The following is a 23,231-nucleotide window of genomic DNA, read 5'->3' as shown; positions in this document are numbered from 1 at the left end:
GCCACGTACTGAGATGAGGTTCACGAAAGAGGAAAATAGCAAGAAAAATGACTTGACCCTCGCGTGGTGAAGTACCAGCAATTTTTCATGGTATTTATTAAGCGTTTGCCAAGTGCCAGGCACTGAACTAAGCACAGGAGTAAGTACAGACTAATCAGGTTAGACACAGTCCACATCCCCCATGGGCCTCACACTCTTAATCTCCATTTTACATATGAGGTAAGCGAGGCCCAGAGAAGGGAAGCGACTTCCCTGAGGTCACACAACGGACAAGTGACGGAGCCGGGATTAGAACCCAGGCCCGTGCTCTGTCCAGTGGGCCACGCTGCTTCTCAGTCGACCGTGAACTACTATTAAATGAATAATTATGAGAATACTACAGATCAATTAATTAAAAAAATTCCTTTTTGTAACATGAGGCATCTCACAATCACCGCGACTCAACAAGAGATGACATAGTTTTGTTTATCTGAAAGGAAATGAGGAGCGCCCGATTTCTGAACATGTCAACCCGCCAGCTTACAGCTCGTGCTTAGCTAGACATTTTCAGGTGAAATTGCATTTGACATTTCTGTCGGCAATGGTTTAATATCTCCTTGATACGGGGCTATTTAAGCTTCTAAAAATTGATCGGGGTGCCCTAGGTGATTCTGAGCGAGAACATCCTTCTTTTTAATGCCAAGTTGAAGGCTGTGAAAACGCAGGTCCTGACCAGAGCCGAGTCCTTGGGCTTGGGCTCCCATGAGGTTTTTCGGTCCGAGGAACAATTGAAAAATGAACCGAGGTTTCAAACCAAAATCACTTTTAGAGGTTCTGCTTCAGCGGCGAAGGGTGTATCGAACGCTACAAAATCTGCATCTGAAAGCAAAAGATAAAACAAAATTTTTTGGACGATACTGGAGAAGCGTAGATTTCTTGCAAACATTTCAGATGTTTACTATCTTTCCACAACAAAAGTTGAGGTGACCCTGAATGGAATCTAGACCGGTCTTTTGTAAGCAGAAACGAGGCTGTGGCAGAAACAGTTCAGTGCCATAAGCTGTTTAGGTTATTCATGCAATGGTATTTATCATCATCATCATCAATCGTATTTATTGAGTGCTTACTGTGTGCAGAGCACTGTACTAAGCGCTTGGGAAGTACAATTTGGCAACATATAGAGACGGTCCCTACCCAACAGTGGGATCACAGTCTAGAACGTTATGCGGCTTTATTATCGGTGTGAAGCAGCTATTTGGGATTCTAGCAATTTTAATTGCTTCATTTGTGTACTGTTAATTGTGGAATCGCACAGAGTTTTTGTTCCACTTGCACAAAGAAACTCGCCTACGTGCCTATGATTTTTATACACGTGAATTGCCACAAACGCAGCAATAATTTTTCATAACACTCCTCAGAAGTATGCAGCTGGTTTTAAAAAGTCTTATATGTGTTTCTTGTAAGAATTGTGCAGTTGTTGAAGATTTTGCCTATTTCCTGTCAGAGTGAAGACAATGAGGGAACTGTGAAAGAGTTATTGCAACGAGGGGACGCCTTACAGCAAAGCATCCCGGATGAAAGAAAGCGAGAGGAAATAAAGATAAAACAGCAGCTCTTACAGACCAAGCATAACGCGCTCAAGGTATAAGAGCAAAAATTACTAAGACGGCTTGTTTCGTCTTGTGTCTGCTTTGTGCTTTTCTCCCCTGCTGGGGAATATTCACTTCAGACGGATAGAATCTGCTCTGAGTTTTGCTGGCCAAGTTATATACGATTCGGTTGAATATGGACATTGACTTGAGTTCTCAGATGTCTGTGTCCGGTTGACGAATGACCTTTCTTTGCAAGGTTGTGCATTCTTGTCTGCTGGGATTTTTTTTTTTTCCTGTCTAGAAAATTGAATAGTGTGTTAACAATATTTGACAAACTGATGCTTCATTCATTCATTATTAATCATTTAGTTTTAAAAACATAGTTTTTGTTATCAAGCGAGGTCATATTTACCGGCATAATTGCCTCACTTGGGGGCATCATTTTCCTAAGCCCGAAACAGGGAAGAGGTTTTACCCAGGGCCTTAAATCTAACAAAGAGATGAGGAGTAAAAAGAGGAAAGGAGGAAAGAAGGAAGAGATAGACAGGAGGGCTTTAGAGACTGCAGCTCTTAACTCCCATTGAGTCTTCCAAGTATTTCATTGTTAGACACTCAGTGAATTGCGGTTACCTCCTACCCCAAAGTTCACTGGTCTCCAAGAGCCTGTATCTGCTGTGTCCCAGAGCTACTCCTGTCCCTCTCTGTCCCTCCTTACAAAAATAACATTTTATTTCCTCCTCAAAAATCATAGTGGGGCAGGAAGGGGAATTCCGCAGTGGAGGCGATTTTATGCCGTTTGTTTACTTCATAGATTTCACGTCCGTTCGAACCTAAAAGCTAATTTTGTAACATTCTGCCTTCATCTGCTCTGTGTGGAATATAGGATTGCAGGGAGCCTTATAGGATCTGGACAGAGGGGAAGAATACATGCCATGTAGAAGCTCGTGCTTGCTTATTTGGGGACTTTCAGTTCAATCAATCAGGAGTCACAAATGCCATCATCATTATTATTATTATAATTACTGAGCGTTTACTATATCCAGAGCACAACGGAGTTGGTGGATAAGTTCCCTGCCAAAAGTGAGTTTGTAGTCTGGAGGGGATTAATATAAATGAACAAATTACGGATATGGACATAAGAGCTGAGGGGTGAATAATAATAATAATAGTAATAATGTTGGTATTTGTTAAGCGCTTACTGTGTGCCAAGCACTGTTCTAAGCTCTGGGGAGGTTCCAAGGTGATCAGGTTGTCCCACGGGGGGCTCACACAATTTTAATCCCCATTTTCCAGATGAGGTAACTGAGGCCCAGAGAAGTTAAGTGACTTGCCCAGAGTCACACAGCTGACAGTCGGTGGAGCAGGGATTTGAACCCATGACCTCTGACTCCAAAGCCTGGGGTCTTTCCACTGAGCTACGCTGCTTCTCTAATAGTCACTCAAGCAATCAATTAGTGATATTTTTGAGTGCTTACTGTCTGCAGAGCCCTAAACTAAGCTCTTCATAACATGTATTAATCACATAATAATAATAATAATAATAATAATAATAATAATAATAATAATAATGACATTGATTAAGCACTTACTACGTGCAAAGCACTTTTCTGAGCGCTGGGGAGGTTCCAGGATGATCAGGTTGTCCCACGGGGGCTCACAGTCTTAATTCCCATTTTACAGATGAGGTAACTGAGGCTCAGAGAATTTAAGTGACTTGCCCAAAGTCACACAGCTGACTAATGGCGGAGCTGGGATTTGAACCCATGACCTCTGACTCCAAAGCCCTGGCTCTTTCCACTGAGCCACGCTGCTTCTGTATAATGATGGCATTTGTTAAGCGCTTACTATGTGCAAAGCACTGTTCTAAATGCTGAGGAGGATACAAGGTGATCAGGTTGTCCCACGGGGGGCTCACAGTCTTAATCCCCATTTTACAGATGAGGTAACTGAGGGACAGAGAAGTAAAGTGACTTGCCCAAAGTCACACAGCTGACAAGTGGCAGAGTCGGGATTTGAACCCGTGACCTCTGACTCCTCTTTCCACTGAGCCATGACACGACATGAACCCACGCGTCAGCTGTGTGACTTTGGTCAAGTCACTTAACTTCTCTGGGCCTCAGTTCCCTCAACTGTAAAATGGGGATGAACACTGTGAGCCCCATGTGAGACAATCTGATGACCTTGTATCTATTCCAGCGCTGAGAACAGTGCTTGGCACATAGTAAGCGCTTAACAAATACCATTATCATTATTATTATTATTATGAACCTCTAGTCTGTCTGGGGGAGTGAAATACCTCTGAATTCAAATGGTGGGCAGGGAATGTCACTGTTTATTGCCGTATGGTACTTCCCCAAGTGCTTAGTACAGTGCTCTGCACACAGTAAGCGCTCAGTAAATACAATTAAATGAGTGGAGCGCAAATGCAGTATTGAACAGCTGGAAAGAAAATTGCAATTCGAATTGCAGTCTCCTCTTCAAACCAAGCACCACTCTTTGTCGGATTAGAAACGAATATCGATTTTATATATTTTCCTACCTAGCCACCTTCCGACAGGAGTCGGGAGTATTGATAAAGGATGGTTCTTGTGGGACTGGGCTTCTTTTTTGTTTTCAAAGCTCGCAGCTAGCTTGCGGAGAGAGCATGTCCCGGGGTAACCGTGCGGCCCCACTTGGGCGAAATGCCGGAGTCGGGCACCGATGGGTGAAAAGAGGCCAGGTGGACGGGTTCTGAGTTCCCCGGGTGAATGAGAGGACATGATGAACGACGGGCAGTCAGACAGGGCAAGCACACTGACCAGATCCTTGGTCTCCTCTAATGGCTGCAGATCTGAGGAGAGAAGGTCCATGGTTCCTCGTGGCCCATTAGCCGGTCCGTACAACCCGGCAACATCCCTCTGTAGTCTGGCGGCTGCTCTGTATATCAATCAATCAATCAATCAATCGTATTTATTGAGCACTTACTGTGTGCAGAGCACTGTACTAAGCGCTTGGGAAGTCCAAGTCGGCAACACATAGAGACAGTCCCTACCCAACAGCGGGCTCACAGTCTAGAAGGGGGAGACAGAGAACGAAACCAAACATACTAACAAAATAAAATAAATAGAATAGATATGTACAAGTAAGATAAATAAATAAATAAATAGAGTAATAAATATGTACAAACATATATACATATATACAGGTGCTGTGGGGAAGGGAAGGAGGTAAAATGAGGGGGATGGAGAGGGGGACGAGGTATAGCCCAGAGACCATTTCTGTGGCCCGCTGGCCTCTCCATATGGCCCGGCAACCACTCCGTATGGCCCGGCAACCACTCTGTATGTCTCGGAGCCCGCTTTCTACGGCCTGGAGGCCGCTCCCTTTGGCCCGGAGGCTGCCCCGTACGTCACAGAGGCTACTCCCTGTGGGCTGGTGGCTGCTCTGTAGAGCCTGATGGTCACTCTCTGTGGCCCAGCAGCTGCTTTTTATGGCACGGAGGCCAATTTGTACAGCCCAGTGGCCACTTTGTACATCTCGGAGCCCACTTCGTGTGGCCAGGAGTCTGTTCTCAATGGCTGAAGCTGCTCTCTGTGGCCTGGAGGCTGCTCTGTATGGCCCAGAGGCTACTCCCTGTGGCCCGGTGGGTGCTCCGTATAGCCGGATGGTCACTGTGTATGACATGGTGGCCACTCTCTTTGTCCCAGTGGCCACACTGTATGACCCAATGTATGACGTAGCAACTACTCTGAATGTCCCCATGGCAGCTTTGGTTTTCCCAGCAGTCGCTTTGCACAACCCGGCCAATAAACTGAGTAGAACAGGAGGCCTCCCAACCTCGGAGAGCCCGGAGCGTGGTCGGGGGTCTGAGGGCTACACAGGGGATCCCTTTGGGCCATGGGGGGATTGAGAGAGTAAGGGAAATGTGGTGGTGGGAAGTTGGTCGTTTGGAGATTAGTGCCTCCACCAATGCCATCACTGTGGCGAGGGAGTTTGGAATTTTCTGTATCTTGCAGAAAATGGCCATACGGTGCAGCGGAAAGGGAAGGGTAGCTGCGGCGAGCCTGATCCTGTGGAATTTGGTCAGCGTTTCCACCCCCAGCTGCTATGAGAGAGTTTGCTAGTTCCTAAAAAAATCGGGAAACCCTAACCCATCTCTTCAGGCCCAAAGTCACGAGGCCGTCACCAAGGCCATCCCGTGGGTGTTTTTGAAATCCGTCTTTTTTATAGTATTTGTTGAGCACTCCCTTTGTGTCAAACACTGTTGTGACCACTGCAGTAGCTAGAGGTTGAAAATAATGAAGCTCTCAAGGAGTTATCCAAATGACCCGGGCTGGGCAAAATAAACATTTCCAACTGGAATTCTCCCTCAAATAAGCCTGAATATCACAGCAGGGTGAATGCCTAGGTGATGGTGCCCACCCCCTCCTGAGACCCCGTTTAGCCAAAACACCCCATTATCCTATTATTAATGATGGTCATAATAATAACAATATTAATGATTTGGGCATTCATTAAGTGCATACTCTGTGCCAAGCACTGTATCAAACACTAGGGAAGGTGCCAGAAAATTGGTTCGGACGTAGCCACTTTGACGAGTAATTTTCACCATCAAAGTAGGAGGGAGAACAGCTATTTAATCCTTACTTTATTATTATTATATATTAGAGCACTTAACACATGCAAACCACTGTTCTAACCTCTGGGGTAGATACTATTTAATCAGGGTGGACACAGTCCCTGTCCCACGAGAGGCTCACAGCCTAAGTACTTTGCAGGTGAGGTAAGTTGAGGCACACAGAAGTTGAGCAACTTGCCCAGGGATACTTAGGAGGCCAGTGGTTAAGAACCCAGATCCTTTAACTGCCAGATCTCTGCTGGTTCCATTAGGCCTCACTGCTTCATCCTGCTTCTTTCTGATGGTTTCTAAATTGTCAGACTTCCTCTGGATCAGCCTGAGCTGTTGACACAGATAATGTTTGTGCTGGCCCCGGGTTACGTGGAAACCGTGCCCTGAGTCGTGAGGGCCCCGTTACACTGGCAGCGTGGGCCAAGATGGGGTGGTTTGTTCATTTTTCTCCTCCAGAGAATTCTGGTAAGGACATCTCAGGAGATTCCCCACCAGCTCAAGGAAATCCCAAAGATGAGAAACAGGTAGAACAGTTTTTCCTTTTTTACCTGAAGGTAAAGAAGCCATTTTGGATTAGGAGGATTGTTTTAAATTCATAGAGATACGAAACACGTATTTTTCTTCTAGATTTTAAAAAAGAAAAAGATCCCAAATGAACCATTTACTATTTTTTGAACAATAGCGTTCTCCAGAAGATGGGAAGACAGGGATGATTTTTCTGTCCAAATGCAAGGGGAAACCACAGGGCTAATCCCATCCTTTAACCAGCAGGCACAAGAATCTTAATTGGCCTTACTTGGAGAACGCCAGTGAGATGGCCGGGCAGCTCACAGAAATGTACTAATCACTGAACGTTTTGTGAGTACTCGGTAAAGCCCACTGAGCCAGTATCGAGGATTCTACTGAAGTTCAGGGAGCTATAAAGCGACTTCCAGAATGGGTATCAGGTCATCATTCTTGCAAAACGTTTATGCGTCCAAGAAGGTTTCATCATGCAAAGTGCTTTATACTGAAAAATAAAAGTGACCTGCTGCTTCTGTGGCCATGTAAGCCTATATATCTATATCTATCTATCTATCTATCTATCTATCTATCTATCTATCTATCCATCCATCTATCTATATCTATCTGTCTAATATATATATATTATATATATTAGATAGATATACTCTGAATATATATACTCTATATATAGATATATCTATCAATCAATCAATTGTATTTATTGAGCGCTTACTGTGTGCAGAGCACTGTACTAAGTGCTTGTACTTTCTATCTATCTATCTATCTATATCTATCTATCTATATCTATATCTATCTATATCTATGTATATATCTATATCTATGTATATATCTATATCTATGTATATCTATCTATGTATATATCTATATCTATCTATATATACATATATACACATATATATATATACATATATATCACTGACTCAGATAGTGACTCTGATTTCCAATCATGCGCAAAACTTGTTTTATATAGATAGATAGATAGATAGATAGATAAAACAAGTTTTGTGCAAGATTGGAAATCAGAGTCACTATCAGAGTCAGTTGGGCCTTGAAGAACCATTTCCTGGAGGGGGAATGGAGGAGTTAGGTGGTTTGCACCAATGTGGCTACGTACTTAGCCTCAGAACTTGTTCCTAAAATGGAAGAGATTGAAAGGATGAAGGGCGAAAGCAGAGGCAGGCTGGGGGCACGGTAGAAATTTGCGGGGCGGTATAGGATTGGTGTCTGGACAGAGCCAGAAAGGGGATATTAGAGAGAGGCACTAAAGAGTCTTGAGGGGAGAGAGCCCATCGTTCCTTCTCCTTCTTAGAGTTCCCCCAAACCCACTCTCACCTCATTAAGGTCTTCTTTGCCAGAGGCGGATTGGCCCGATACGACCGTCACCTATTCGGCGTTTACGCGTAACTCACCCATGTCCCTGTGATGCATGGCTAGTGGAAGCATCCGTCTGTGCCTTTCAATTCTAAGCACTCTCCCTCTGGGAAATCCCGGCTGTACTCTCAGTAATGTACATCGGCACCAGAAGCGTGTGTCCCCGTTCAATGTTATTGATCTTCGAATCATGTCTGCACTATGAACAGGATTTGAGGTCTCAGAGAAGAAATAAGGCTCTCGAGATTTCTCCCCAATGGTATCAGTACAAGAGGCAGGCGGACGACCTATTGAAGTGCTTGGATGACATTGAGAGAAAGTTGGCCAGCCTCCCCGAGCCCCGAGATGAACGGAAGCTAAAGGTAACGCCGCCTCGAGATGTCGAGTGTCGATTTTGACGTCGCGTTTCGTTAACTTCAGAGTAAATCAGAGGTCCCTCCTCTTAAGTCAAGCTCTTCGTTTACTCGTTCTCTACTCTGGCAGTCTCTTTGATTTGACACGTCGCCTCGTATTCTGTTTCTATCGATGTTTGAGTGAATGAAATGCTACTCGAGTGACTCACGGCTTAACGAACGCGGCGTCCGATCGGTGGCCGGTTGCAACGTATTAAGGAACGCCACGTGTTCCGTAGTCAAGCCTGTAATTGACTCTGTGTATCTTCGTTCCAGATGAACAAATGACTTAGCGGTCCACGGGCGGCTGCTTCCCCTTTAGCACATCCATCTCACCGGGGCCTGGCCATCCATCTCTGTCCGATCTCTGTAGATTGATTTCCATGTTGTCGGAAGATTTTGCCCGTTCTCGCTGACGCTCTCTTCTTTTGCTTCCATTCTCCGCTGGGTTTCTGGGAACGGGAAGGAGGAATTAGCTCCCTTTTCGCACGGCCTCTGAGTCTCCCCCAGGCCCCCCCCCTCCCCGCCCCCAAGGCCATTTTGAGTAAAGCATGCCAGTCGTCTACCCCAGAACCACGCGCGAGGGTTAAGAAAGCAAGAAGAGAATGCCGGACTGGTTTTGGATCGCTCCCAGCCGCGCCTTCTGCTTAAAATGTCTCAGCCCGAGCGAATGAGAAGAGACTGGCCACTCGATGCGTTCCCCTTTCCTCTTAGAAGCCAGCCAGAGTGGTGCGTCTCGGACGGCGACGCTAATCAGTCGGTCAGTCCGTCAGTCGACCGATCGATCGTATATCTCGAGGGCTTACTGCGTGCGGAGCACTGACCTGAGCGCTTGGGAGGGCACAGTGCACAGGACACGTCCCCCGCCCACCTCGATGCTAAGGCAGAAAGCCCGTCCGGAGCTCGGAAAGAGTATTTGCTGCTGCTTGCGAGGAGTTTGATCCAGTTAGCTAACCGCCCTGGGCCCTGTATTGGTTTTGCTCACCAGGAGATTGACCGCGAATGGCAGCAGAAGAAGGAAGAGCTGAAGGCCGTGAACAGGCAAGCCGAGAGCTTGTCTGCGGCCGGGGCCGCACGGGCCGTGGAGCCAACCCGGATCCAGCTCAGCCAGCGCTGGCGGGAAATTGAGAGCAAATTTGCTCAGTTCCGACGACTCAACTATGCACAAATTGTGAGTTGCTATCGGCAAACCCGTGCGTTTGCGACCTCTCCTCTTACTAACCGAGTCCTACTAACCGTGAGGGAGAAGGGCAGGTCCCGGGGCCGCCCTCCCGGCAGCCGGCCCCGGCATGGCCCCGATTCCGACCTTCAGAGAGAGTCCGAGCGCCCGAGCCCCGACCCCGACCCGAAGCAGGCCCGGGAGCAGGCAGGGAGCGTGCATCTCGATTTCTGTTGCCTCATCGTTTTTCCATGACATTAGAACCGTGAACCTGTCAGCTTGTCACCCATCCGCCTTCTTTGATTTACCCGTCTAATCCAGGAAGCGGTACCGCTCTCTCCCAGGATCATCCCACGCCGATTTTAATTCTCTTTTTTGCGTGCTCAGTAAATAGGTGGCATACGTTGCTGTGGTTGTTCTTCTCCTCCTCCTTCCTCCCCCCCGACCGCGGTCCTTCTTTTCTTACAAACTCCGCCGTCGAGGGGGTGGAGGTGGTGTTGGGCCCCTGGGAAGTGGTTTTGGATGATCGGGGAGCGAGGGGCCGGTGGTGGATACTGCCGTGGTTTCCCTGGAAACACTGGGAAGCGAGAAGAGCAGCAATGGCCAGCGTTCACGAGCACCGGGATGGACGGGATGCGTCGGTGCCGTTGGGAGAAACGGCATCCGTCTACGGCCGTTGTTTGTTGTGAGGTAAACCCATGGACGTTGGCTTGGCCTCCCTTCCTTACTTGACTTTTGGGTTTTAGCGGAAAACACGGAGAAGACGTCGCCACCGAGCCTTTGACCGAAACAACCCACCCTGAAAATCCCCATAAAACCCTATAACGAGCCTTTCCCGTGGCTGTAGATAAGTTAGCGTCCGCATGTCGGGGAAAGCTCAGCTATCCTGTCCCTTGCAGCTCAGTGGACCGTAGAACTGGGAAGAGATCCAGGGGAAAGAGCCCAGGCTTGGGAGTCGGTTCTGATCCCAGTTCTGCCTCTTGCCGCCTAGGTGACCTTGAGCAAATCGCTTTACATCTCTGGGCCTCAGTTAACCTCATCTGCTAAATGGGGACTAAAGCTGCGAGCCCCTTGTGGGACAGAGATTGAGTCCCACCCAATGATCCTGCATCTGTCCCCGCCCTTAGTACATTGCCTGGCGCTTAGTGAGCACGACGCAGATAACGTCTCTGAAAAGTTGCACTTCCCCGTCCTGCTTCCAGTTGCAGGCAGGAGCCCCTAAATCACCACCGCTGCAGCAAATCCACCCTGTGGGCAACGTTCAGAGCAAATCTGGGCCAAAAAGGAGAGTCTGATGATGGCATTTAATAATGTTGGTATTCGTTAAGCGCCTACAAGTGGGAAAATCAGCAAATCCACCCTGTGGGCAACATTCAGAGCAAATCTAGGCCAAAAAGGAGAGTCTGATGATGGCATATAATAATGTTGGTATTCGTTAAGTGCCTACAAGTGGGAAAATCAGCAAATCCACCCTGTGGGCAGCGTTCAGAGCAAATCTAGGCCAAAAAGGAGAGTCTAATGATGGCATTTAATAATGGTGGTATTCGTTAAGCGCCTACAAGTGGGAAAATCAGCAAATCCACCCTGTGGGCAATGTTCAGAGCAAACCTAGGCCAAAAAGGAGAGTCTAATGGTGGCATTTAATAATGATGGTATTCCTTGAGCGCCTACAAGTGGGAAAATCAACCCTAGGGAATTTGTACTGATGTATTACTCTATTTATTTCACTTGAACATATTTACTATTCCATTTATTTTGCTATGATGTGCATATATTATTCACGTATGATGTGCATCATAGAGAAGCAGCGTAGCTCAGTGAATAGAGCACGGGCTTTGGAGTCAGAGGTCATGGGTTCAAGTCCCAGCTCCACCCACTGTCAGCTGTGTGACTTTGGGCAAGTTACTTAACTTCTCTGGGCCTCAGTTACCTCATCTGTAAAATGGGGATTAAGACTGTAAGCCCCACGTGGGACAACCTGATCACCTTGTATCCTCCCCAGCTCTTAGAACAGTGCTTTGCGCATAGTAAGCGCTTAACAAATGCCATTATTATTATTATTATTAGTAGTAGTAGTAGTAGTAGTATGTGCATCCCTGCTCTGCCAGTTGTCAGCTGTGTGACTTTGGGCAAGTCACTTAACTTCTCTGAGCCTCAGTTCCCTCATCTGTAAAATGGGGATTGACTGCAAGCCCCTCGTGGGACAGCCTGATCACATTGTAAACTCCCTATCACTTAGAACAGTGCTTTGCACATAGCAAGTGCATAATAAATGCTATTATTATTATATAGCCATAATTCTGTCGGTTCTGATGATTTTGACACCCGTCTCCATGTTTTGTTCTGTTGTCTGTCCCCCCCTTCTAGACTGTGAGCCCGTTGTCGGGTAGGGACCGTCTCTAGATGTTGCCGACTTGGACTTCCCAAGCGCTTAGTACAGTGCTCTGCACACAGTAAGCGCTCAATAAATACGATTGAATGAATAACCCGCCTTCTAGACTGTGAGCCCGCTGTTGGGTAGGGACCGTCTCTAGATGTTGCCAACTTGGATTTCCCAAGTGCTTAGTACAGTGTTCTGCACACAGTAAGTGCTCAATATATACGATTGCATGAATGAATACAGGAAGTTGAACACTGTACTAAGGGCTGGGATAGATGCAGGATATCTGGGCTGGACCCATCCCCTGTCCCCCACGGGGCTCACAGCTTTAATCCCCTTTTAACAAATGAGATAATTGTGGCTGTCAGCGAGACGGAGAAGTACAGTGATTTGCCCAAGGTCACACAGCGGACGAGGGACGGGGTCGGGATTTGAACCCAGGTCCTCTGACCCCCGGGCCTGGGCTCTATCCACTATGCTGGGCAGATTCTACGCACATTGCATCCATCCTATTACTCTATTTTATTTGTACGTATTTATTCTACTTATTTTATTTTGTTAATATGTTTTGTTCTGTTGTCTGTCTCCCCCTTCTAGACTGTGAGCCCGCTGTCGGGTAGGGACCGTCTCTATCTATCAATCAATCAATCGTATTTATTGAGCGCTTACTGTGTGCAGAGCACTGTACTAAGCGCTTGGGAAGTACAAGTTGGCAACATATAGAGACGGTCCCTACCCAACAGTGGGCTCACAGTCTAGAAGAGTGGGCTCTGTGTTTCCAAGCGCTTAGTACAGCGCTCTGCACACGGTAAGCGCTCAATAAATACGATTGAATGAGTGAATGAATGCTTGTCATGTTGTCAGCACTTAACATATACTACAATGGTTATTTATGGCATTGGCCTGATGGTCACCTCATTTAAAGATCAATCAATCTTATTTATTGAGCGCTTACTGTGTGCAGAGCACTGTACTACGCACTTGGGAAGTACAAGCTGGCAACATATAGAGACGGTCCCTACCCAACGTCAGCTGTGTGACTTTGGGCAAGTCACTTCTCTTCTCTGGGCCTCAGTTCCCTCATCTGTAAAATGGGGATGAAGTGTGAGCCCCACGTGGGACAACCTGATCACCTTGTATCCCCCCGGCGCTTTGAACAGTGCTTCGCACATGGTAAGTGCTTAACAAGTGCCATCATTATTATCATTATTATTATCAATCAATCAATCAATCATATTTATTGAGCGCTTACTGTGTGCAGAGCACTGTACTGAGCGCTTGGGAAGTACAAGTTGGCAACATATAGAGACGGTCCCTACCCAACAGTGGGCTCACAGTCTACCTATAGGTCAGTAGATTTTCCCAATCAACCATTCAGTCAATGCAGAGCGCTCTACTAAGTACCAGCGCTTAGAACAGATGAAATAGAAAGATAAAGTGAAAAAGTGAAATCCCACAAAGATTAAAATAACTATTAGGTGTCCCGTCCCCTATTATTATTATTATTGTGGGGTCCCTGCTCCCCAAGGGGTTCACAATAAGCGTGTTTCGAAGCGTTGGTGACAGACACATGAGGAAAGATGGAGCAAAAATATAAACCCCCACATTCATTCATTCATTCATTCAATCGTATGTCTGTCTCCCCACCTCTAGCCTGTAAGCTTGATGTGGGCAGGAAATTTGATTATTGTTGTATTGTACTTTCCCAAGCGCTTATTACGGTGCTCTGCACACAGTAAGCGCTCAATAAATACGATTGAATGAATGAATGGTATTGATCAATCAGTCGTATTTATTGAGCACGTTCTGTGTGCTGAGAGTATTCATTCATTCATTCATTCAATCGTGTTTATTGAGCGCTTACTGTGTGCAGAGCACTGTACTAAGCGCTTGGGAAGTCCAAGTTGGCAACATCTAGAGACGGTCCCTACCCAACGGCGGGCTCACAGTCTAGAAGGGGGAGACGGACAACAAAACAAAACATATTAACAAAATAAAATAAATGGAATAAATACGTACAAAGAAAATAGAGTAATAACTACGTACTGCACTAAATCCGTGGGAGAATTGATAGGCATGCTTTCCTGTCCATAATGTTCTTAGTCAATCTGTTGGCATTTTGTTCCTATAAATTAAGGATATTCTATGCCCACCTTCCCTTTGTTTATGAAGTCTTAAAGAAAGAGTTAGACGGTGAATCAGTATGGATACAGCACTGTTGTAGCGTTAACGATACAAAAGGGTCCGTAATGACCTAAGGCAGGAAAGGAATACTAATGAGGGAAGACTGATTTTCCAAAGATTAGACCGGATTTGTACACATCGAACGTAGGAGGGTCTAATTATTCAGGGCAGAGTTAATAAAATTCAAATGAAAAGAGTTAATTTCAATAAGAGTACATTATTTAGATATACGGAAGAGAAAACAAGCACACTGTATTGTCAGTTGGGTTATTTATTTGAAACGATTTTCACGTACTCAAATTGGAAATCATGCAGGGGAGCCATTCTTTTCTTTCAATATCTTCTTGGCTGTCCGTGTCCCTGCCGTGGCATGGTTTATTTTTGTTTTTATCTCAAGACGATCACCATAGATTAGCGCGGCTCAGCGGAAAGAGCCCGGGCTTTGGAATCAGAGGTCGTGGGTTCAAATCCCGGCTCTGCCAATTGTCAGCTGGGTGACTTTGGGCAAGTCACTTCAGTTCACTGGGCCTCAGTCCCCTCATCTGTAAAATGGGGATTAAGACCGTGAGCCCCCTGTGGGACAATCTGATCACCTTGTAATCTCCCCAGCACTTAGAACAGTGCTTTGCACATAGTAAGCGCTTAATAAATGCCATCATTATTATTATTATCCAGCAGACAAGTGGAAGGATGAGGATTAGAACCCAAGTCCAGCGTGGCTCAATGGAAAGCGCGCAGGCTTTGGAGTCAGAGGTCGTGGGTTCAAATCCCGGCTCTGCCAATTGTCAGCCGGGTGACTTTGGGTAAGTCACTTTAACTTCTCTGAGTCTCAGTTCCCTTATCTATAAAATGGGGATTAAGATTGTGAGCCCCCCGTGGGACAACCTGATCACCTTGTAACCTTCCCAGCGCTTAGAACAGTGCTTTGCACATAGTAAGAGCTTAATAAATGCCGTCATCATTATTATTATTATTAATAGATTCCTCCAGTGAATGCTGAAGTGTCTTTCCCAGTTAAAAAAAATTGGTGGTATTTGTTAAGTGTTTACGATAATAATGATGGTATTTGTTCATTCATTCCATTGTATTTATTGAGCGCTTACTGTGTGCAGAGCACTGTACTAAGCACTTGGGAAGTACAAGAGAAGCAGCATGGCTCAGTGGAAAGAGCACGGGCTTTGGAGTCAGAGGTCATGGGTTCGAATCCTGACTCCGCCAGATGTCTACTGTGTGTGTGACCTTGGGTAAGTCACTTAACTTCTCTGAGCCTCAGTTCCCTCATCTGTAAAATGGGGATTAAGACTGTGAGCCCCACGTGGGACAACTTGATCACCTTGTATTCCCCCTTAGCGCTTAGAACAGTGCTCTGCACATAGTGAGCGCTTAACAAATGCCATTATTATTATTATTATTACAAGTTGGCAACATATAGAGACGGTCCCTACCCAATAGTGGGCTAGCAGTCTAGAAGTGGGCTCACAGTCTACTGTGTGCCAAACACTGTTCTAAGCACTGGGGTAGATGCCAGGTGAGCAGTTTGTCCCACGTGGGGCTCACAGTTTCAACTCCCATTTTGCGGATGAGGTAACAGGCCCAGAGAAGCCAAGTGACTTGCCCAAGGTCACACAGCAGACAGGTGGTGAAGGCGGGATTAGAACCCACTACCTCTGATGCCCCAGGCTATGTCTTGCCACTAGGCCATGCTGCTTCACGCCCGACGCTCTCCCATACTAAGATCTAAGCGTTTAGTACAGTTCTCTGCACACAGTAAGCACTCAATAAATGCGATTGAGTGACTGGGGTGGATACAAGCAGATAGGGTCAGATCCAAAGCCTGTCCCACACGGAGCTCATGCTCTTAATCTCCGTTTTACAGATGAGGAAACTGAGGCCCAGTTCAGTGACTTGTCCGGGGTCACGCAGTGCACCGGAAGCAGGGTCAGGTTTAGAATCCGCATCCTCACCACTCCCAGGCTCATGGACTAGCCACTGAGCCACCCCCTCGTCCCCATCTCCAACCCCCTCATCTTACCTCCTTCCCTTCCCCACAGCACCTGTATATATGGATATATGTTCGTACATATTTATTACTCTATTTATTTATTTTACCTGTACATATCTATTCTATCTATTTTATTTTGTTAGTATGTTTGGTTTTATTCTCCGTCTCCCCCTTCTAGACTGTGAGCCCACTGTTGGGTAGGGACCGTCTCTATGTGTTGCCAACTTGGAGTTCCCAAGCACTTAGTACAGTGCTCTGCACACAGTAAGCGCTCAATAAATACAATTGATTGATTGATTGATTGATTGAGCCACGCCGCGTGTCTCTACGAGAAGGGAGGGCTTAGTACAGTGCTCTGCACACAGTAAGCGCTCAATAAATACAAATGATTGATTGACTGATTGATTTCAGGCCAGAAGCAGGATCTCGGCGAGAGGTCGGAGGCGGAGGTCCAGTGAGCAGGCTGGCCCTAGAGGAGCAAAGTATGTGGGCCGTAGCGCTTAGTACAGTGCTCTGCACACAGTCGGCGCTCGAGAAATACGATTGAATGAATGAAGGAGGAGAGTAGCGAGGTTCCACGGGGTTTCCTGCCGTGAATGGTGGCCAGGGGCCCATCTGACGTCCAAATTCTTGCCTCCAGACCATTATTTCGGGGGGTGAGAGCTCATCCAGCGTTTAGAACAGTGCTCTGCACATAGTAAGCGCTTAACAAATGCCATCATTATTGTTATTATTATTGGAGAAGCAGCGTGGCTCAGTGGAAAGAGCCCGGGCTTTGGAGTCAGAGGTCATGGGTTCAGATCCCAGCTATTGTATTTATTTTATTTTGTCAATATATTTTGTTGCGTTGTGTGTCTCCCCCTTCTAGCCTGTGAGCCCGCTGTTGGGTAGGGACCGTCTCTATAGGTCACCGACTTGTACTTCCCAAGCGCTCAGTACAGTTCTCTGCACACAGTAAGCACTCAATAAATATGATTGAATGAATGAAGGAGGAGAGTAGCGAGGTTCCACGGGGTTTCCTGCCATGAATGGTGGCCAGGGGTCCATCTGACCTCCAAATCCTTGCCTCCAGACCATTATTTCGGGGGTGAGAGCTCATCCAGCGCTTAGAACAGTGCCTTGCACAAAATAAGCGCTTAACAAATGCCATCATCATTATTATTATTATTGTTATTATTATTGGAGAAGCAGCGTGGCTCAGTGGAAAGAGCCCGGGCTTTGGAGTCAGAGGTCATGGGGTTCAAATCCCGGCTATTCTATTTAATTTTGTTATTTTGTTCCGTTGTCTGTCTCCCCCTTCTAGACTGTGAGCCCGCTGTCGGGTAGGGACTGTCTCTATATGTTGCCGACTTGGACTTCCCAAGCGCTTAGTACAGTGATCTGCATACAGTAAGTGCTCAATATAATTGAATAATAAATGTTATTATTATTATTATTACTAGAGCCCCATGATCCGTGGCAGCTCGGTCAGACCACCCGTGACCTCCTCTTAGCGCCCGCGCTGGCCACAGCCGTGCCCACTTGACCATGAGGACCATTTCCCCCTCCCCATCCTCCCCGCCTTACCTCCATCCCCTCTCCACAGCACCAGGATATATCTATATATGTTTGTATGCATTTATTACTCTGTTTTATTTGGACACATTTATTCTATTTATTTCATTTTGTTACTATGTTTTGTTTCGTTCTCTGTCTCCCCCTTCTAGACTGTGAGCCCGTTGTTGGGTAGGGACCATCTCTGTATGTTGCCAACTTGTACTTCCCAAGAGCTTAGTTCAGTGCTCTGCACACAGTAAGTGCTCAATAAATATGATTGAATGAATAATAAATGCCACTATTATTATTATTATTGTTATTATTATTATTATTGGAGCCTCATGATCCGTGGCAGCTCGGTCAGACCACCCGTGACCACCTCTTAGCGCCCGCACCGGCCACAGCCGTGCCCACTTGACCATGAGGACCATTTCCCCCTCCCCATCCCCCTGACGCCTTACCTCCTTCCCCTCCCCACAGCACCTGGATATATCTATATATGTTTGTACACATTTATTACTCTATTTATTTTATTTATACATATTTATTCTATTTATTTTGTTAATATGTTTTGTTTCGCTCTCTGTCTCCCCCTTCCAGACTGTGAGCCCGCTGTTGGGTAGGGACCGTCTCCAAATGTTGCCAGCTTGTACTTCCCAAGCGCTCAGTACAGTGCTCTGCACACAGTCAGCGCTCAATAAATACGATTGAATGAATGAATGAATGAACCCAAGGTGGTGATGCAGATAGGGAAGCAGCGTGGCTCAGCGGAAAGAGCCCGGGCTTTGGAGTCAGAGGTCAGGGGTTCGAATCCCGGCTCTGCCAGTTATCAGCTGTGGGACTTTGGGCAAGTCACTTCACTTCTCTGGGCCTCAGTGACCTCATCTGGAAAATGGAGATGAAGACTGTGAGCCCCCCGTGGGACAACCTGATCACCTTGTAACCTCCCCAGCGCTTAGAACAGTGCTTTGCACATGGTAAGCGCTTAATAAATGCCATCATTATTATTATTATAAGCCCTGGGGTAGATACAAGGTTGTCAATTAACAAATGCCATAATTATTATTATTATTGTTGTTGTTATTATTATGTTGCCAACTTCTATTTCCCAAGTGCTTAGTACAGTGCTCAGCACACAGTAAGCACTCAATAAATACGATTGAGTGAATGAATGAATGAATTACTCCATGTACAGTGTATGCAGAGCTCCTTGCGGGATACCTGCAGTGTGAAGCCTGCTGAGCAAAGCATTTGAGCAAATCCACTTATAGTAGGAAGAAAATATGGTGTAACTGTATTGCATGATTACATATCGCATTATTGCATAAAGTACCCGACACAGCTGATTTTACCATTCGTACATTGATACCTGTTTGTTTGGATTCAATTTGTTTACCGATGCTCATGTTAAATGGTTTTTCAGGGATGAGAGGGGAATTAACTCTGATGTTTAAATAGGGAACATCCAGAAATTCATCACTGAATAATCTTAAGTCTTTCTGAACATCTGTCTGGGGTTTTCTGCCAGCTAAAAATTCACTCGAAGTCACCATGATCGGCAATAGACTTTTAAACAAAACTGATAGGTATTGAAGCAGTTCACAATTAAGGCCGATAGCGGGGTTCACAGTCATCCGGAGGGCTTTCGCACAGAATTTAACTGTGGGTCTTTTCTTGGTTGGATAAATGGGCTCTTGAATGCTCATCTCTTCTGTGGAAAGGCCGAAGCCGCGGCCACCAGTCCACGTAGCGTCCCTTCGCTGTCGGTTTCGGGCGTGGTTTTGGGTTTTCCGAGCCGACTGCTCTTTCCGAGGGTCCGCGGTCTTATCCCTTTCGACCTCTGGTGATCGCGGCCTGCTTACAGCCGAGTGTAGCCCGAGAGCCGATAGTCCCATTGAGTTCCCGAACGTGCCTCCCCCGGAAAAAGCCTCAATAAGCCCCTCCGTTGTGTATCCCTACCAGCAAACCCTGTACGAGGAGACGGCGACCGTCATGGCCGAGGAACCGGCCCCGGAGGCCTCGTCCGCGCCTTCCGCTTACCTGGTGGAGCTCCTGCGGCTCTCCCGGGTCCTTTCCGAAGTGGGCTGTCTCCTCCGCTCTCCTGACCTCTCCGCGAAAGACTTCGAGAACCTCTTCAAACAGGAAGAGGCTTTGAAGGTGAGAACCCCGGATATCTAGGAAAGTTCGCGAGCTCGTTGCTTCGCGTTTTCTGGCCGAAAAATCCGGAGTTTATCCATTCACATTAGCATCTGGAAAGTTTGCGAGCTCCTTGCTTTGCGTTTGCTTGCCGAAAAATCCGGAGTTTATCTATGTATGTTAGCGTCCGGAAAGTTCGCGAGCTCGTTGCTTTGCATTTGCTCGCCAAAAAATCCGGAGTTTATCTATTTACGTTAGCGTCCGGAAAGTTCGCGAGCTCGTTGCTTCGCGTTTGCTCGCCGAAAACTCCAGAATTTATCTATTTACATTAGCGTCGAGAAAGTTGGCAAGCTCGTTGCTTCGCGTTTGCTCGCCAAAAAATCCGGAATTTATCTATTTACGTTAGCGTCCAGAAAGTTCGCAAGCTCGTTGCTTCGCGTTTGCTCACCGAAAAGTCCGGAATTTATTTATTTACATTGACTTGTGTCCCTCCCTCTGAACTGTGAGCTCGCTGTGGGCAGGAACGTGCCTGACAACTCCGGTATATTGTTCTCTCCGGTTGCCGGTCGCCGGTGAGATAGATGGGATCGAGGTAGAGTGATAGGTTGGCACTGGAGTGAGGAGCGCGGGCTGGATTAGAGTAGAAAATTAGGGAGCTGAGGTGGGAGGGTGTGAACCGATTGAGTACTTGAAAACCGGTGAGAAAGGGTTTCTGTTTGCCGCAGAGGTGGCGGGCATCCTTTGGAAGTTTTTGAGGAGGGGGGAAGCATGGGTTGTAAAAAAAATTCATCCACCTACCTGAGTAAAATTTGAACCGGAGTGGGAACAGACGGGAGGCAGGGAGGTCAGCAAGGAGGCTGATTCGGGAAATCAAGGAGAGATAGGATAAGTGCTCGGTAGCAGTCTGGATGGAGTCGATGAAGGTTGAACCGACAGGATTGAACACACGTGGCGAAAGAGTGACGATTCTGGAATACCATCAAGGTTGGGAGACAGGGAGGATGGCGGTGCTGTCTACAGTGACAGGAAAGTCAGGATGAGGACAGGGTTCAGATGGAGAGATAAGGAACTCCGTTTTGAATGTGTTAGGTGTCATAGGTAAATCGGGTGGATTGACCGACATATCTCGGGGCCATCTTAAGTGCACAAAACATCCATTTAGAAGCATTTTCCTCCTAAAGCTTCAAAATCCAAGAGATAAAAGAAAGTGGAGGAACCCTCCAAGCACCCATAACCTATAGGACTTTATTCAATCAGTGCCTTCTTAGAGGTTCATCCCCCGCTCTACCTAAGCAAAGAGAAAAGCGGATTTGCTTCAGAGAAGCGTACACCACATAGAAAACTGCACAGCTAAATTAATCGTATGAAGCCCAGTAAGCAGGAAAATGACACAGGCTTAACCACGCCATGCGTCGGCCCCACTTGTCTCTCTGAAATGCGCATCTTTTGGGACTGTTTTGAAAGCTCCGGACCTTCACTTCTTTTGTTTGCCGTGAAGGGCCAAAGGCTTCCAGGGCCGACCTCCCTTTGCCTCGATTGGTTGACAAAATCGATAACTCAGCCGCAGGGGGCTTTCCTTTCTTCCTTTCCCCTCGTTTCCTCCGGCCGGAAAATTGAAAGTTGTCTTGGGAGGCTTCGTAATGATCGTGGTATTTGTTAAGCACTTACTCTGCACCGGGCACTGTCTTCAGTGCTTGGCCGAGCTAATCAGTCCCACAGCCTCACAGTCTCAATCCCCATTTTCCAGATGAGGGAACTGAGGCCCAGAGAAGTGAAGTGACTTGTCCAAGGTCCCGCAGCGGATGGGTGGTGGAGCCGGGATCAGAACCCAGATCCTTCGGCCTCCGTGGCCCCCGCCGCTCCTCTGATACTTGGCCATCGGCAAGTGTTGCTCCCTAAGAGAGCGGTCGTCTCTACCAACTGGACTGCTTTCCCCCCGGGCGCCTAATACAGCGCTCGGCGTACCGTCAGCATTCAGCAAATTCCATCTGTCGATGGATCAGTCGTAATTATTGAGTGCTTATTGAGCACGGTACGACCGAGTCGATAGGTCAGTCGTCCATCACTCAATAATTGATTGATCGTTGCCTTCGATTTCATGGGGTTGAAATATTGATTAGCCCCGAGGGGCTCCCGGGGACTCAGGGCCGGCCGATGCCGAGATGAATTTCCCTCCCCACCTCAGTCCGTCTCCCCCAGTTCCCCATTCCCCCGGCCCCGGCCCTGCTTTTTCTCTTCAAGGGATGGTTTTCATTTGAGTCTCGTTAATGAATATGCATTTTCTCAGAGAGGCATTCATCACTGTCATTATCAAGCAGCAAAAATAGAAAAGCAGTGCATAAATTGTACAGCTGCTGGTTGGGAAGATTGGAAATTAAATTGTGGTTGATTTTATTCCTGACATATTTGCATGAATCAGAGGATCAAGCGGCAGTGAATGGGCTCGACGCCTTGCCTGAGATTTTAATGCGGTGAAAATAATTGATGGCCGTTCTAGTGAAAACTATCCAAAATAACCCATAGAGATAGTATAGATATTACAGAGATCGTGCTCCGTTTCAATAGGGTATTTTCATTCATTCATTCAGTCGTATTTATTGAGCGCTTACTGTGTACAGAGCACTCTACTAAGCACTTGGGAAGTCCAAGTCATCATCATCATCATCAATTGTATTTATTGAGCGCTTACTGTGTGCAGAGCACTGTACTAAGCGCTTGGGAAGTCCAAGTCGACAACAGAGACGGTCCCTACCCAACAGTAGGCTCACAGTCTAGAAGGGGGAGGCAGAGAACAAAACAAAACATATTAACAAAATAAAATAAATAGAATAAATATGTACAAATAAATAAATCCATACTAAATTCTAGGGTGGATGCAAGCAAATCGGGGTGGACGCAGTTCCAGTCCCACATGGGGCCCACAGTCTCAATTCCCATTTTAAATAGATTCACTCCATTTGTTGCTGAATTGTACTTCCCAAGCGCTTAGTACAGTGCTCCGCACACAGTAAGCGCTTAATAAATATGATTGAATGAATGAATGAGTGAAGTACCACATTATTATTATTATTTTCAATAAAAATAATGATGGCATTTATTAAGCGCTTACTTTGTGCAAAGCACTGTTCTAAGCGCTGGGGAGGTTACAAGGTGATCAGGTTGTCCCACGGGGAGCGCACAGTCTTCATCCCGATTTTACAGATGAGGTCACTGAGGCCCAGAGAAGTGAAGTGACTTGCCCAAAGTCACACAGCTGACAAATGGCGGAGCCGGGATTTGAACCCATGACGTCTGACTCCAAAGACCGGGCTCTTTCCACTGAGCTGTGCTGCTTCCCCACGCTGCTTATTTTTTATTAAAAATAAA

The 23,231-nt window shown here is 46.6% G+C and overlaps 1 protein-coding gene across 1 annotated transcript in view; it reads left to right on the top strand.

Moving 5' to 3' along the window:
- Nucleotides 1-23,231, top strand: part of DMD (dystrophin) — a 553,630-nt gene that overhangs the window by 239,736 nt on the left and 290,663 nt on the right. Inside the window, exons 37-40 of the mRNA XM_038757068.1 lie at nucleotides 1,484-1,621; nucleotides 8,286-8,438; nucleotides 9,457-9,639; nucleotides 19,692-19,886. Of these exons, the coding sequence (XP_038612996.1) occupies nucleotides 1,484-1,621; nucleotides 8,286-8,438; nucleotides 9,457-9,639; nucleotides 19,692-19,886 (669 nt within the window). The remainder of the gene's footprint in view (nucleotides 1-1,483; nucleotides 1,622-8,285; nucleotides 8,439-9,456; nucleotides 9,640-19,691; nucleotides 19,887-23,231) is intronic.

Source organism: Tachyglossus aculeatus, chromosome 15 (genome assembly GCF_015852505.1).
Source record: "Tachyglossus aculeatus isolate mTacAcu1 chromosome 15, mTacAcu1.pri, whole genome shotgun sequence".
NCBI classification, from domain to species: Eukaryota; Metazoa; Chordata; class Mammalia; order Monotremata; family Tachyglossidae; genus Tachyglossus; species Tachyglossus aculeatus.
This window is presented reverse-complemented; position numbering and strand designations above follow the sequence as displayed.